General features: G+C 47.0%; 1 protein-coding gene across 3 annotated transcripts in view; it reads left to right on the forward strand.

Moving 5' to 3' along the window:
• The window catches only part of HNF4G (hepatocyte nuclear factor 4 gamma), an 836,697-nt gene that overhangs the window by 451,830 nt on the left and 368,444 nt on the right, over nucleotides 1–16,423 (forward strand). The window contains exon 1 of one of the 3 annotated variants that reach the window (XM_069621226.1): nucleotides 6,358–6,570. The exons of the other annotated variants lie outside the window; for them this stretch is intronic. Within the exon in view, the coding sequence (XP_069477327.1) occupies nucleotides 6,456–6,570 (115 nt within the window). The 5' untranslated portion in view covers nucleotides 6,358–6,455. Of the gene's footprint in view, nucleotides 1–6,357; nucleotides 6,571–16,423 lie in introns of those variants that run through there. 3 annotated transcript variants of the gene reach the window in all.

Below are 16,423 nucleotides of genomic sequence, written 5' to 3' on the forward strand. Positions count from 1 at the left end.
TAATGTCCCAGCATGCTTAATTTCTGCACTCATGCTAACCCTCTAGGGCAGGGTATTTAAGAGAGGGAAAGAGAAGATACACTCCACTTGGAGATAACCCCATTTTGGATCCTAGAGGGAGACCTGAAAGCCACCAGTCCCCTACTACCCTTTACCATGACATTCAGTGCCTCACCACTCTGTTAACTACATTTTCGAGATTTAGACAATTGAAAGTCCCCTTCCACAAGGGTCAAGATCACTCATTGAAGGAGGGCTGGAAACCCTTCTCTTAACGTCGCTTGGAACATAGAGGATTTCATTGGAAGAGCTGTGCTGCTTAATTGGACTGAGGATCAGAGATTTGGACACTGATGCAACCATTGGGGAGACAGTGTGTCTGGAAGTGGCTCGGCCTACTTCTTCTAGTAGGGGCAGAGCAGAATAGAGATGCCAGGTCTGTGTGGTTAACTGGAATAAACCCTTAGCACTATTGGGTCCACTGGCATTATAGCTGTCATTTTCCCTTGCTGAGAAATCCGAAAGAAGATGTTGAGCCTCTTGCAAGACGTTGACTCCTGACAGAGTCTAATGAGGATGACTTCCGAAAGAAGTGTTCATCTTAGTTTCCAACAATTTGCTCAGGCTTCAGCTCCCAATGGAATTGGTGCAGTGCAGCACAAAGTATGCATGGAGAGTCAATGATGGTGAGAAGTGTATTGTCCGCGTCCACCATCGATTTCTTACTTATATCCACCCATTCCCTACCTCCTCTGAAACAAATAGCCACTGCCCGCAGTTAGCAGCCATGAGTTATAACCCCCTATTGCCCATACTCTAGTTTTGTTATGGCTTCAGCCAAACTTTGGAAAACATCCTTGCAACATGTGTTGAGTTGTGCAAGTCTTACTTGATGATCACAAAGATTTTCCTGGGTGAGACGGAAGTCATATTGTATCACTTCACAACTTTATCAGCAGATGTGAGTTAGTCGGGATTAGTAACTTAATTTTACTAAAAGTGAAATTGGCCAATAGACTATTTTTCTTATTAAAATATTGTTCTGTAGCGAACTATTGATTTACATTTAGAAATACCTACATTACAATGTTAGGAGCTAGTACACCATCATCAGGTATGAGTGCATTGAAGATATCAATGGGATTGAACACGGGCTTTTATGAATTAAAGTAAAGCCACATTTCTTCAGAATCAAGGCTTAGTGGACCACTCTTATTCATATCATACATTCCTTGGACCCTGCAAGGTCAGAGATGCCCATATGCATCTCCGAAATATCACTCGCAAATTGCAGAAGCCTTTGTTTTCAAAAGTGTTGGCATAAATAAATAGACAACGTTTGTTTTTCATCTACACACTTTGAATTTCCATTTAACCTTTGTATCTTAAATGTGCCCATTTCACTTTTCAGCTACTGGTGCAGTTTTGGAAGGTGTAAAGCAGAGGTGCCCATGAGTTTCCTATATGTATTTTACTAATCAAGATAGATGAATGATAGTAATCATGGTACACACTCAATGAGTCAGGAGCCAGGTCAGGCTATCACATGTTAAACACACGTACACCACCTTTGAACCACAAAGCATATTTGTAAAGTGCCTGATTAGCAGAGTATGTTTTACTGGCGAGGAACCACCGTCAATGTGTGCCATAAAAATTAAGAAAAAAAACATCAGTACACATTTTGAAGTACAAGTAGGACAACTAATGTCATCCATGGTTTAAGGAACTGGACCTCGTAGTGATAAGTACAATCTCCACTGATTTTGTGGTATTTATCTTCCCCGATATTCTTTCCAAGGCAGGTGAAGTGTGTGGTCCCTGTACCTTTGTTTAATGTCAGTCTCAACAGCGTCTTGCATAGGTTATATGACTTTGGAGCACTTCATACTTGTCCAAAAGTGCAAGAACTGGAGATCTCTAGTGTCACAAAGTCTGGAGTCAGGCATTTGAACGGATGGTGCCGGAATCACGTGATTATTTTGTTGACAGTATTTATTTTCCGGTATTTTCTGCAGATACCATGGTGCCTTGGTTGCCACTGTCCTACACGCAGTCACTAGCTTGTGATTTCTGGGATCTTAGATGTGCTCTGAATACTCCAACTCTGTCTCTGTGGATAGTTCTTTCGGTTTGCACTAAAATTGACAGTGAGGCGGGACGTGCGCGCAGTGACTCATGCCGGGTACCCCCTCTACAGCTTTGAACATGACCAGATTGATGGGATGATGTTGAGCGTCTAAGATCTCCTATTTACTTTGTCTGATTATAGAATCAGTCAACGCTACTTTCGTTTTATGTGCAACTTTGTATATTGATAAATGTGCTATTCATGTCAAGGCATTTATGCCCAGCTCCACACATGCCTCCAGTACTTTTATGAGCAGAGCTTGCGCAGTCCCAACATTTCCTTTTCAGGATATACAGTTTTGACAGGACATACTTCAATGCTGCATAGCGCAGTGGCACACAGATTTGTATTATATATTTGAATGCAATGGGTGTCAAAAATAGCCCATTACACCATGTTGATCCCTTAAGCAATTTGGGCATCAAGGATAGGCTCGACCTGAGAGTTATAGAAGCCCTCTATCTCCAATAAGTTCTCTCCAAGCCTGCACTTCTTACATCTCTTTCTTCTGAAGGATATCATTGTTTTATTATTAAATACCAGCATAATGTTAACCTTGCAGTAGGCTTTCTGTTTATTTATCAGCAATTTAAAACCCATAGCAGTGCAATCCAGGGTTTCCGCATAGCCTGTATGTAACTGACAGGTAACATGATCTGCCTGAGCACTACCTGGAGAAGATCTGGATGCCAGCCCAAGGGCATGGGCTACAAGAAAAAAAGCTAAATAGTAAAGGGACCAGAATGCACTCCTGTTTTAAGGCATTATTTGTTGGTTATCTCTTTAATCAAATCTTTTCCTACACCACGTTTGTGTGTGAGGCTGCTGACGCAGTCTCAGTAATCACCAGCTTGCCCCTGGTTCTCTAATTTATGCACGTGCATTCTTCAATGAACTCAACAAATGCATAAAGTTGCAAATTATTAGTGCAAACTCTGCGGATTTCTAATTGACATTTCATCCAGTTATGCCAGTCCACAGCAGTGGTGCTGCGTTGACATCAACTCTCTGAAATCTTTTTTTTTAAAACACTTTATTAAGTTTGCAATGAACAACAACAACTACCAATAAAGTAAACAATGTCTCACAATAAAGCGTCACAACTTAATTTACAGAATATAAGCATCATACATCTTCAATCTGTCATAATAGCTTTATCCTGCGAAACATAACAGCAAACCTACAAATATACACAGAACAAGACAAGAGACAACACAACTCTCTGAAATCTTAAACCCATCTGTTGGAGCAGCTCTCCTGGGCCGCTGCCCATTCTTTTAGACTGTGGAGGACTTCAAGTGTGACTATCTTACCTGATATGCCTGAAAGTGAAAAACACCTGAAAAGAAGTATGGTCATTCCTATTTCCCCATTTGTAAATAGGAGCCTTCAATAATGCTGCAAAAGTTTCCAGTATATGACACATGAACAGCACGTTATCAAACACATTTTTTAAAAAGGTTTCTAACCACCTGGCTTTGCCATTGATAGTGCATCTTGGTATTCCATCAAGTCATGCAGCCTCCCTAGATGTATGATGTCTTGAACCTGTCACACCTTGGACTCTTTTTGCATTGTGCTTCCTAATATTTCCTGCCTCACTAGGGAGCCCTTGTTAGAGTTGCAAAGAGCAATACATACTGTCCCCAACCCTATTCCAGGGTGTGCATGTCTGAATCTTTATATGCTCCTTTTAAACTAGAGCTAGCAAGCGTCCACAAGAGTTTCCTGTTCTTAAATCCTATTGCACCCACATTGTCTCCTATTTACTCTCTTCAGGCCTAAAAAACCTACCATGATATTCTTGAAATTGTTCAAATCTAAAAAATCTAAAATCATAATCCATCCCTCTTTTTGCCGACTAAAATTACTTCACCTTAACTCAAATTTACGGACCTAAGGAATCCCACGACTGCTATCACATCTGAGGTTACAGATCCATCTAAACATCTGTTCCAAAAATGCTCCCCTTCAAATGGGCCCCAATACCATAGTCGGTGGATTGTAGATACATCTGTAAAAATGATGGAGTTGTTAGCAAAATGTTTGAAAGCAAGGATTTACCTTCCTATATAACGAGCATTAAAAAGCCAAAGGGTTGATTGATAGCCATTGATATCATTGTATCCAACTGCTATTGCCATCAAATGTCCAGGAAGAAACACTCCATCTTGTGTCAGATAATGACATAATATGCGCGATACTCATGACAGGTATTACTATGGTATATCAGGTAATGCCATCATTGGCCCAGGTATTCACATAATTACAAGTCTTTGGTATGAAATTCACAAGAACTCACACCATTGGCAGGTGTTGCCATCAAATCCTACATTTTTACACCATTGCCATCATATTCCAAGCTACTACAACTATTGTCAAGGATATCTGTAGTTAGGAGAGCATTGGCAGGTTTCCCCTATGCCCAAGTAGCATAGCAATACCAGATTGTTTTATATCCAGTTAGCTAACAAGTGCTGGAATCAGCCATGCCCCTTTAGCATAGGACGGTCATATTGCATTATGCCCAAGGAGTTCAATGCTATGTTCAATTTTGCCCACTTTACTCTGTAGGTCCAGATACTATTTTGGTCAGTTATAACATCAGTGCCAGATTCCATTTTGCCCAGTTGGCATAGTAAGGGCACATTCCAATAGTTATAGTTATTACAATAAAACCAGTTATCCCAGAATCAACTATGCTCAATTAGCACTGCAGGACCAGATTTCTTGTAGCTGTGTATATATATATATATATATATATGTGTGTGTGTGTGTGTGTATGTGTGTGTGTGTGTGTGTGTGTGTGTGTGTGTGTGTGTGTGTGTGTGTGTGTGTGTGTGTGTGTGTGTGTGTGTGTGTGTGTGTGTGTTTGGGTATTCTATGTTCAGCACTAGGTGCTCTCTGTGTATTTGTGCAGCATTGAAGTAGTGCGCACAGCGCTAGGAAGGCGTGTGTAGTTATAGTGTTGTGAGAGGAGTGTATGCATTGCTGGTGGTGTGGTCTGTTTTCACTGGTGGCAGTGTTGCATGTATCTGTGCAATGCGTGTGTGAGTAGTGTAGTGCTGGGGGCACCGTGCTTGTGCAGTGTTAAAAGCATTGTATATGGGAAGTGCTGGAGTTGGTGTTTGTTGAGGTGGTGTGGATGTGTGCAGTGCAGCACGCTGTCTGTGTGAGTGCGCATAGTGCTGTTCTGGATGGAGGCTGAATGTGTGAGTGAACTTGCTCCAACTGCACTTCATTCTGTGATGAGTAGCAATGATTTCGACATCATTTTTTTGTGTTAAATGCTTCACGCTAGGGAATCCCTAATTAGGCTGTGAATCTCTCAATTCCAAAATAGCCACTCCATTGGATACATAACCAAACAATATCTGTGGCTGTGTACCCCTCTTCATATCCGTGTTCCCCCTATGTACACTCTTTAGAAAATAGGTTTACCTATGAGCTAACATTAAAAAGTAGATTTTTTATAGTCCAATTTGTTGTGGTACCAAGCTGGAGGCTGAATGTGAACTCTTCTGTGCTGTACTGCCCTCGAATTCACATCTATTTCTAAAGAGAAAGTAACCAGAACGTGGTGGAAATGAGTACTGTGATTGGCTGCAATCAATTGTTTAAAGTTAACCTGGTGCCTGTCTTTCGTGGCCTGTATGGTCGGTCAGTGAAGCCGGTTCAATCTTTACCCGGAAGTTAAAGGTGGCTAGAACAGCTCTGTAACAGCGGGTGCAGTGTTCAGTCACTGTGACTCCTTGGGCACCCAGCTGCACACTCGTCCTGCTGCATGTGGCAGAGCTGCTTTTTTGGCAGCTGGCAATACTGCGAATTATCACGACCAAGTCATAATCGCCGGCATCATGGATAGCATCTACTAATGCCATTTTAACACAGGGAGCTGTTGTCTATTCCTAGAAAAGCATGGCGTCTTAATCGTGTAATGTTTAATTTTCCTCAGATCATTAGCCACATTGCGGTAGGTCTGTTAGTATCCATTGGCGTTAATCACAGGGAATCGTTATGCCATCCTTTCAGTTTCTGCAGAGGTTTTTCTGCCAACAGAAATCAAGATTAAAAAAAACACTGCACTAAACATTCCAAGACTATCACAAGAATGACTTCGGCGTACCATAAAAAAAGATTGTCACCGGTAAAACAGAAGTGGCTGTGGGGCTCCTCCCATTCCTGCACATAAGTCACACAGTTACAGCCAACTTGGGATGGTGATCAATCACTGATCGCCGGCAAAAACAAGTATACCTCATTACTCGGCGCTCTTTTCTGGAGGTGGAGAGTTGTCAGTGCCCGGCTCTGTCGATCCCCCGTGATGAGGCTCTCCGACAGTTTACTGGACATGCAAATGGCAGACTACAGCGAAGCCCTGGACCCGACCTACACGGCCCTGGAGTTCGAAACCATGCAGATCCTGTGCCACGGCCATGGTAAGTTGAAACCGACGACGAGCACAGAGATGCCAAAACTCCGCGAATTGTGGTTGCCCCTCTACCTGCAATGGGGCGTAAAGATCGTTTTCCAGCGCATTAGAGACTCGCGTGCCCCATCGCTTAGACGCCATAGATAAGATGTCACACGTTTCCGATGACAGCCCAGCTCTTATTGGCCAGTTACTAGCAGAAATTACACAGTGGCTTCAGCAGGTGCTTTGCCGTGCGCCACTCTAATGGAACACGAATGTGGACGTATTTCACGGAAGACAGGGTGATGATCCCGTATTTACAACATGAATCTAAAGTGTAAAAAAAAAAAACGAGGGCGGTCTTGAGAGCTTATTTTAATATTTAATATTTAATTGCACGGTTGCTGGTTGAATATCGCGAGGCGTCCTGCCTTGCTTTTAAATGACGAGTGGGGATTGTGTGCGAACAGAATGAACCAAGTATCTCACAGATCAGCCTGTCAGGGCAGATGGGTGACACTGTCATGCCGGTGTCATTGCAGGCTAATGGTTAGCCAACTAAATCCCTCGGTATTTATCTAGTGTTATATTTTAACTCCACCCGAAGGTTCCGGGAATTGCAGGACAAGTTTTATGCGCTCCAGTCCGAGATAGCAGAAGGTCCGCGCAAGTTACATCATCTATCGCTGCGCAGAAAGTATGGTTTGTATTTGTATGTGCCATTCGTTTCCCCCGCTCTCCCACTAGTGACGATCACGTAGGGCCGAGAAAAGGCGCTCATAATGTAGCCCTCGGGGCACTATCTCCAACACGACAGAACACTCAAAATGCACCTGCTAGTGCGTCCATCGTTACGAAATGACTTCTGCCCCGAAGTGACATCTGCCCCACAGAAGTAAATGAATGAGAAGTGGCTAAACCGCAACCTCACCCTTCTACAGAACAAGGGTGCTCCCAGTCATAAAGATGTAACAGGCACTTCCTAAGAGGCATAGCTCCTTAGACTTTTGTGGTAAGGTGGGCCGAGGGAAGGCTATACTCTCAGGTGTGTCAAAGTGAACCAATAGCAACCCAAACAACAACGTATAACAGTCCAAAATTCCAAAATAAAGGTACTGTCCAATCAAGGTTCTATTAAAATGTATGTACTTTAAGCACACCATATGCAAAAATAACTAAATAGAAACACATCACACAAAACCCACCCCTTTGGAAAGAACAGCCAATATTCAGAGACAGAATGATGCTACAGTCTGGCTAATGAAACGGGGGAAGACAAGCAATAAATAACCACAAGGATTTAAAAAATATCTTCTGGTGTGAAAAGGGACTAAAGCTGACCTAACCAGTTTCTAGGATCAAAGGTGGACCAACGGTGCAGTTATCAGTCAATAATACCTTTCGGAGGTCTTGGCGGTTCGACAACAGCTAACCAGGTTTTTACGTGCTGTTCTAAGCAGGCTCAAATGCAGTGGTTGAATTGTTCCAGACTGGGAGAAGGTGCCGAGCTAGGATCGAGCTGAAGTTCTAAGTTGTTCTACAAGGCATTAGAAGAAATGCAGATTGGTTTGACAGTCAGTTTGATCTTGAAGATGCTGGTGACTAGATGCGCTGTTCTAGTAGGTAAGTGCAGATCGTGAAGGCCAACAGAGTCAATTCGACAGGCGGTTTGATGGCAAAGATGCTGATGACTGGATGCGCAGCTCTAGTCAGGTGGTTCCATGCAGGGTTTGATGATCGTGGTTCGATGAGTCCACCAGGCTTGGTTCGACTGTTGATGAGGATCGGTAACAAAGATGCTGGAGGTTTGAAAGCATGATGAACTTGTAGTTCGAGCCGTGGCAATGATGCGCTCAGCTCGTGGCATGCAAAGGTGAGCTGGTTCAAAAGTGTGGTACAGCTGCTGGAAGATCAGTTGAGTCCCAAGACCAGCTCTGCAGGGTCCTGTTGGTTCAACAGTGACAAATGGCCTTGAATCATGGCTCGCAGCAGTTCAAGATTGAAAATGCAGGAATACTGGCTGTCTTGGCTCTCCAGTGCTTTGAGTCCCACTCCAGTGACTTGCAGAGAAGTGTAGCCCTTGTTCTTGGGCTCCCAACACAGGGGAGGCTGACACACTTTCAGGAATCCCTCACCGCAATGAGGTCCTGGGCAGCAATGTAGCTGGCAGAGATGAAGGTCTTGTTCCAGCAGCAAGATCATCTCCAATGTGCCCTTGGGATGTGTAGGGAAGAGAGCTTGCCTCTGCCATGGACAGTCAGTCTTCACTTCACTGATGGAGAGTTTTGGAAAGTCAACTGTCCTAATAGAGGTCCAATGAAAAATCCCTTATATTTTTGTTCAAAAGTGAATCAAAGCAGGAGTGAGACACCCATATTTTATAGGCAAAAGCCCTCAAGTCATTCAACTAAACTAAGTCTGCTTATTAGGGGCCAATCCCTGTCCTTGAGATAAGTGGTGTTTGCTATCAGTCATCATGCCCAAAGTGCTTTATGGTAAATGAAGGCGACAGGAAGAAGAGAGACATAGAGAGAAAGAAGATGGTGGCTCTTTCTCCAATCATGCTGAGCTATCTCTGCCTACACTAACTCCGGCCCTTCCCTTCTCAATAGCATAAGGGCATTTTGGTATGCAGCACCCTGGTGTGAGACTAGTCCTTTTGGGATGGGTGTTCCCTTTGATGCCTGTTTCCGTGGGCTTCTCCTGCTGGAAGTCTATCCTGCTGGAGAGAGGTGTTACCAGACCTCTCAAGGATCAAAGGAGAGGCATAGCCACTCAGTCTCCTGCCCAACATGATTCTGGGCCCAGCTGTCTGACCAGAATGTACATAGTCTTTCCACAGCTAAACTGGGCTCTAAGTGGGGACGCAGCTATGATCTCAAATTGTTGTGGCTTTAATGCGTATGAGAAATACTAGCCACCATTCCTTAAACTCAGGTATGGCATATATTTAAAATGTACAACTGCCACCAGGATAGTAAATCTCATAGTAATGGGGTTTTGGGAACAGAGCAGCATTTGTTAAATGCAGCCCTGCACAGACGTTACTTGGCTACTATTGCAGCTGTCAGAGGACACTTTTGACTGCTGAACCTTCAAGCCATTCCCTCTTTGTTTTTGCTTTGTCACCCCGAGTGGGACGGGTATACCCAGACGTGGGTCCCGTGCCTGCTGGGCCTAGAGACCCAAGCTACTCTTCACTGATGAGGCCCAACAAGGCCAAAACATGATTGGGGATGCTTGTGGTCTCATGCAGAAGGGATGTGACCTATCAGTTTGGGCTGGAATGCCCCTTTTAGGGGTGGGGCCAAGCCTGATTTGCATATGGTCTTTCCCCTTCTGTAATGGCTTGGCAGGCGAAGAACGATGGTCTGGAGGGTTGCCCAGAGCAATGCCAGTGGTTAAGATTCATTCTAAACCTTCCAGCCATCACCTCTTTGTTTTTGCTTTGCCACGGGAGAGGGATACTGATTCAGAAATGCACACGTGCACACTATTCTGTCATAGTCTATGTGAGCAGAACACCCTTTCTGAGAGAGAATTGCCTGCATCATTTTATTAATTATGACAATTTTAAAAAACAGGGATTCCACACTCATGTCAGATTTCAATTGCTTGCACAGTCATGCAGTACTAAATATATTCTATGTTCTATGCTACACATTTGTTAAGCTCAGAGTTTGCCCATAAATATCTTGGTTTATGTATTTATTTATTTGGATTCTTATAAAGCGCTACATGCCCGCAGGCCTCAGAGAGCAACAAAGAAAACACCGTTAAAAACAAAGCATACATAAATAACAGAATACACAGAGGAAAAAGGAGGGAAAGGAACACATTTATCTGAGGTGAAGCTAGAGAGAAAAAATAATCATATTAAAATGTTCAGATGGGAAATAAGTGTCAAACTACTAGTCCAAGAGTCGAAGAACCCACAGGCAAGTATTTATAGATGTTTAGAAAGTGGGGCAATTTACTATTTCCGCATCCCACCAACACAGTCCCTGTTCCTCTGGGCACAGCAATCATCAAGTTCTATTCTACACAGGAACTTTAGGTCAGAGCATCAAACTTCCCCTGGCCCAGATCGTGTGCAAAGCCATGCAAGTACTTTTTTCGTAGGGCTTCTCTTGGTTCTTTCCCAGAGGGTTTCACTAGATTGGTAATAAGTTCCTATGGTCCAGTACCAGATCTCTAATATGTCCATCCTTGGGCAGTGTCATATGGGATTTTTCTAGCCGAAGATTCCGCAGGTTGGCTGATTTAGGTCTAGGATTCATGTGTCGGGGGGGGGGGTGGGGGCATCCGGATGAGATTTAACTGGAGAGTCAAAGGATGCAGAAATTGCAAGATTATGGATCGGTGGTTGCATGCTCCTTGTGTTGATCAGAGCCAATGCTGCTGTTACCAATGATGACATTGGCTCGAGTCTTGTACCTGTAGGCAAATCCCGTGACGTTTGTGAATAATTATCAACATTCTTAGGTGGCAAGACTGTTTGGGAGCAATTCACTTTATCAGTAATCAGGTGTAACACAGGTGGATCATAAGGGACTGTTTGGCTGCATTTATCAGTGTTGTGAGCATAATGTCTTTTAACAAATGAATCTACAGAGGCCAACCAAGCAGCAAAGTCATAGGAAGTGTCACATCTAGTTCTTTGTTTGATGATAGTAGCCTTTGAATGCCTACAAGACTCAGAAGTACTGCTTCTCTCAGAGCCTATCAGGAGGTATAGGGGAGAAGCACGGTTACACTTGGTACCCCCTTCCTCCCAAGAAGGTGTTATAATAAAGGTCGGAGTCAGAGGTTCGCTAATACTTTCTGAATTATATTCCCATTTGGTAGCCCTGGAGGCTGTGGGTGTTTTTATTTGTTGGTCCAAATCTGAACATACCTGTGTTATACAGTGGTCAATATTGGGGTATTTGATGAGTGTATAGTACAATTACTTGATTCCACATGACATAAATTGTGCATGGAACTGGGTTTCTTCAAACTATATGACTTAGCAGATGGACCTACTAGTGCAGTTACAGGTATGAGTGTATATCATAGTTTGTTTGAATTATGATGCTACTGCCTTTTTTTAAATGGGGAGTAGCTGGTCATTGTATGGCAATACCTAGCAAATGGTGCTACTATGTAGATTTACAAATGCAACACATGGGGGGCGCTGTTGCGCCGAAGTAAGATGGCCGCCTAACTGCGGAGCTCCGAGCTGAGAGAGCGCACAAATCCCGAAAACAGACCCTATTGCTGCGGCTATCCTCCTGTGTGCAGGCGGTGCTTCTCCCTGAACACATCCGCTGCACTCCTGCGGATTCCTGGCCCCCGCGGCCCCCTGGGGACCGCACTGCTGCCTTCCGACTCCGCCGGCTCCGCCGGGACTGAGTGGGCCTGGCCGCTCCGCGGCTCCACCAGCTGCGGCTCTCCCTCCTACTTCGTAGCGCGGCACTGCGGGCCGCTGTGGGGGAGGGGCGCCAGAGCCCTCCTCGTCGCCCCGGGCCGGCCGGCTCCCATGGGGGCCCCGCGCTCCATCTACGGCCTCATCTACGGCCTCATCACCCTTCCGGCGGACCCCACGCACCCTGCCTGGGCCTGTGACCACCTGCATCTTCAGGCTCCTGCGGCGCTCGTGACGCCGCACTGTCTGGCTTCCCTGTCTCGTGCCGCGGGGAGCGGAGACATCACCGCGGACCCCTGCTTCTCGACACCACTTGCCTCCGGCGCCCCCCTCCAGCGGACCGTAGCCCCTGATCCACGACAAGGTAGGGGGGTGCGAAGGGAGGGGGCCGCTTGGTTTCTCCCGTCTCCTGCGATCCTGGGCTGCGGTTGAGCCTGTGTACTGGGCTAGCCACCGTGCTACTTCTCCTTGGCTGCTGTCCCTTGTTCGCTCCAGCGGACCCTGCCTGCATTGACTTTGGACCCTGAGCCCCAGCGGACACTTGTTCTTGGACACCGCTGCTTTCTCCTGCCTCCACCTCGCCTGCCCCCCCCTACCGATCCGCCCCACACCTGCGGCGCGGCACCACATCAGGTCGGAGGGCGTGTGGGGGTGCGGCTGTGTCCTGCCTCGGAGGTCCCTGCGGCCACCCCATCCGCCTGCTGCGGGTTTGGCTGACCACTTGTTTCCCTGCCACCCCGGCGGCTGACACGGCTGGGGGGCCTTGCTCCAGCGCTACTTCTCTCCCCTGGTGGTCTGCGCCTGCCCTCACTGCACCATCGTCCTTCTCTGCCCCCCCCCCCTTCTTCGGCTACTGATTGCTGCCCGCAATCACAACTCTGGATCCGGACCCCTCACTGGGCAACCTCCGGTGTAATGCCCCTCTCAGCTCCACTTCTAGCCCACGGACAATTGGCTTCCCTCACCTCGTAATCGCGCTGTCACCAGCCAACCCACTACTTACCAACTGTGTGGGCTCTCCAGTGCTCCCAGGCTCTTGCTAGCAGTCCGCCAATAACACCGGAGCACTCCTTGTGGAAGGGCCCTCGGCCCCTACAACTATGGAACTGTCCCTACACATCACTGGCAACCCCACGTCTGGCCTACCCCTCTGGTCCTTGTGCCCGGCGGTCTCGCTCTGTGTGCTCTGGTGAGGACCCCTGGTGTCTTCCCCAGCCTCGTTATCTGCTCTCCACGCCTTGCCTCCTTCCCCCCTGGGCGTCCTGCGGGCCGTCGATCGGAAGGCCTCCCGCCATATCTGCACCGGATCCTGGATGCTGGACGTGTTCTATCACCATGACCAAGGGAGCCGGTTCTAACAAGAAGCAGGCCTCGCTAAATATGTTTGCTAAAACTCCCTCCAAGCCGCTGACTGACCCTCCGGAGGAGTCGCCGGTCACTGCAACTCCCTCTACCTCCGACGACGCGCAGAAAATGATGGAATACATGCGAGAGGGTTTCACCACACTCCACACTAAGCTGGATGACATGAATGGGACCATCTCATCCATAAAGGCCCATATCGAAAGAACAGACAGCAGGGTTGCTGAGATCGAGACAAGGGTTGTCACCGCAGAGGATGACCTGGTCTCCCTTCGCACAGCTGTGACCACACTGACCAGCCGGGTCTCTATGGTCGAAAAGAAAAATGACGACCTCGAATCCTGCTCCAGGCGGAATAACCTCTGCATTGTTGGTATTCCGGAGGACGACATCAGGGAGCCCATGGAGGACTATGTAGAGTGCACCCTTTTGACCCTCCTGGACAGCCCCAAGCTTTCGGCACAATTTGCAGTGGAGCGGGCTCACCGATCTTTGACCGCGAGACCCAGGTCGGGTGCCCCACCCCGCCCTATCATAGCCAGAATCCTCAATTTCCGTGACCGCGACGCCCTGCTCCGGGCGGCCAGGGCCAAGGGTGAGCTTCATCTTGGGGCGGCGAGGATACACTTGTACCCGGATTACTCTGTGGCTGTGCAGCAGGAGCGTAAGACCTTCCTTGCGGTGAAAAAGAGACTCCGGGACCTAGGGGTCAAGTACTCCATGCTCTTTCCCGCCAAACTGAGGATTGAACACTCTAATCAAACACACTTTTTCACTATCCCCGAAGAAGCCTCGAAATTTATAGATGAACACTTTCCTGGTTGATGTAAACAATGTTGACATAGGTTGTATGGTTTCTCAATGATTGCTGTGGTACCTGGGCCGCGGGTCGGGGCCGCCATGGCGCTCCCCCCCGCGATTGCCACTATTCATCGTACTTTATTGTAGTTCATATTGCTGATGTTGCTCCATTTCCTATCTGTGTGGGTGTGTCTTCGCACCCTGCTGTTGCACCGCTGACTGTAATGACCATTTCTCTTGCGTCTCTTCTCGGAGTCACCCGACATTTCATCCCAGTTACTTTTGTCGATTTGACCGCGGGACCCAGGCCCCTTCTGGCTAAATACGCACCCAACTATGTTGCTACCGCGTTTTGTCACACGGCTGCACCCCAAACTCTGTTGGGCCCTCTCGCTCATAGATTTGGTCCCGAGGTAACTTGCATGCACTCTAAATGCCCTGCCTAATCCTACTACGTAGCACAACTCTCCTTACGCTCTCCCAGTCCGGCGCGCCATTGCACGGCTGCAAGCAGACCCCCAGGCGTTGATGCCTAAAAGTTTACGTTTGTTGTGGTTTTGTTTGGGTTTCGTCCCTCTGATTGGGGGAGGGATGTGGGTGTGGGGTAAGTTGGGAATGTTATGGTTTGTAAAAGTCTTGACAGCCTTCAGAGGCGCCGCAGGCACCGCGTTCAATCAATTCACACATATGGTCGGGAGGCCGCATACTCCCAGGGTCCACGCCGTTCACCTTACTGGAATCCACTTTTATCTATTCCACCATCACCCCTTCAAATATGGCTGATACAACTCTGACCTTTATGAGCTGGAACGTCAGGGGATTGGGCAACTATAAAAAGATGAGACAGATTCAGCTTCACGCTGAATGCCACGGAGTGAAGATCCTATGTCTACAGGAAACCCACGCTCGCTCGGAGCACTGTGAGCATTTCGCCAAGCAATGGGGCCCCCAGAGGTATTATACTAATTATTCCACTCAGAGCTGTGGCACCCTCACCCTAATACATAAAAGCCTGAAGTTTACGTGTCAGCACTCCCACATAGACCCGCTTGGTAGGTTTGTGCTCATCGCCGGTATATTACAGCAACAGGAGATAGCCATATTGAACATATATGGTCCCAACGTCGACGACCCTGACTTCTACCTTCATCTGGCCACTCTGCTCGAGAGCTACCCCCTAATTCCTATTCTATGGGGCGGTGACTTCAACACGATACTAGATGTCACCCTGGATAGATCGGGTTCTCGTCCCTGCCAACTTTCTAGGGCAGCATACTCTATCCTTACCTCGCTCCCCCGCTTGGCACTGGTGGACGCCTGGCGCCTGATGTATCCTGATGACCGTACATACTCCTTCTACTCCTCAGTGCATGATTCCCACTCCAGAATAGATAGGTGGCTCGTCACAGATATACTCGTTAGATGCATTACCCACTTAGCCATTCTTCCCAGGACGCTATCAGACCATTCACCTGTACTCATCTCTTTAAACTGGGGATTAGATGCCAATAAAACAAGACAGTGGAGGCTGAGCCCCCACGCGCTCCTTGACCAGGTTTTCGTATCTGAGCTTGAGACCTCTATCGAGGAATACTTCGAGATTAACTTACATTCTGTCTCAACACAAGCGGTGCTCTGGCAAGCCTTTAAAGCACACACTAGAGGGATTGCCATCTCCAAGTGCAGTGGCATACTTAGGGACATCCGTGCCGATATCGCTGCCAGCGAATCGGCCCTGTCCGTCTATGAATCCCAATACGCGGAGGACCATTCCCCGGCTACGCTAGCGCTGCTGGACTCTGAGTTGGACAGGTTCCGTGGCCTTGCAGAGCGCGAGGTTAGGTTCCTGGATTCCCCTCAATCAGCGAGGAAATATGGCGAGGGTGAATGGCCCGGCAGAATGCTAGCTAGACTGCTTCGCCGCAAGCTTGGTGCCCCCCATATCCTGGCCATTTCTAGACCAGATGGCACCTCTTTGTTTTTGCTTTGCCACGGGAGAGGGATACTGATTCAGCAATGCACACATGCACACTATTCTGTCATAGTCTAAGTGAGCAGAACACCCTTTCTGAGAGAGAATTGCCTGCATCATTTTATTAATTATGACAATTTTAAAAAACAGGGATTCCACACTCATGTCAGATTTCAATTGCTTGCACAGTCATGCAGTACTAAATATATTCTATGTTCTATGCTACACATTTGTTAAGCTCAGAGTTTGCCCATAAATATCTTGGTTTATGTATTTATTTATTTGGATTCTTATAAAGCGCTACATGCCCGCAGGCCTCAGAGAGCTACAAAGAAA

Source organism: Ambystoma mexicanum, chromosome 5q (genome assembly GCF_040938575.1).
Source record: "Ambystoma mexicanum isolate Mex_15411 chromosome 5q, UKY_AmexF1_1, whole genome shotgun sequence".
Taxonomy (NCBI): Eukaryota; Metazoa; Chordata; class Amphibia; order Caudata; family Ambystomatidae; genus Ambystoma; species Ambystoma mexicanum.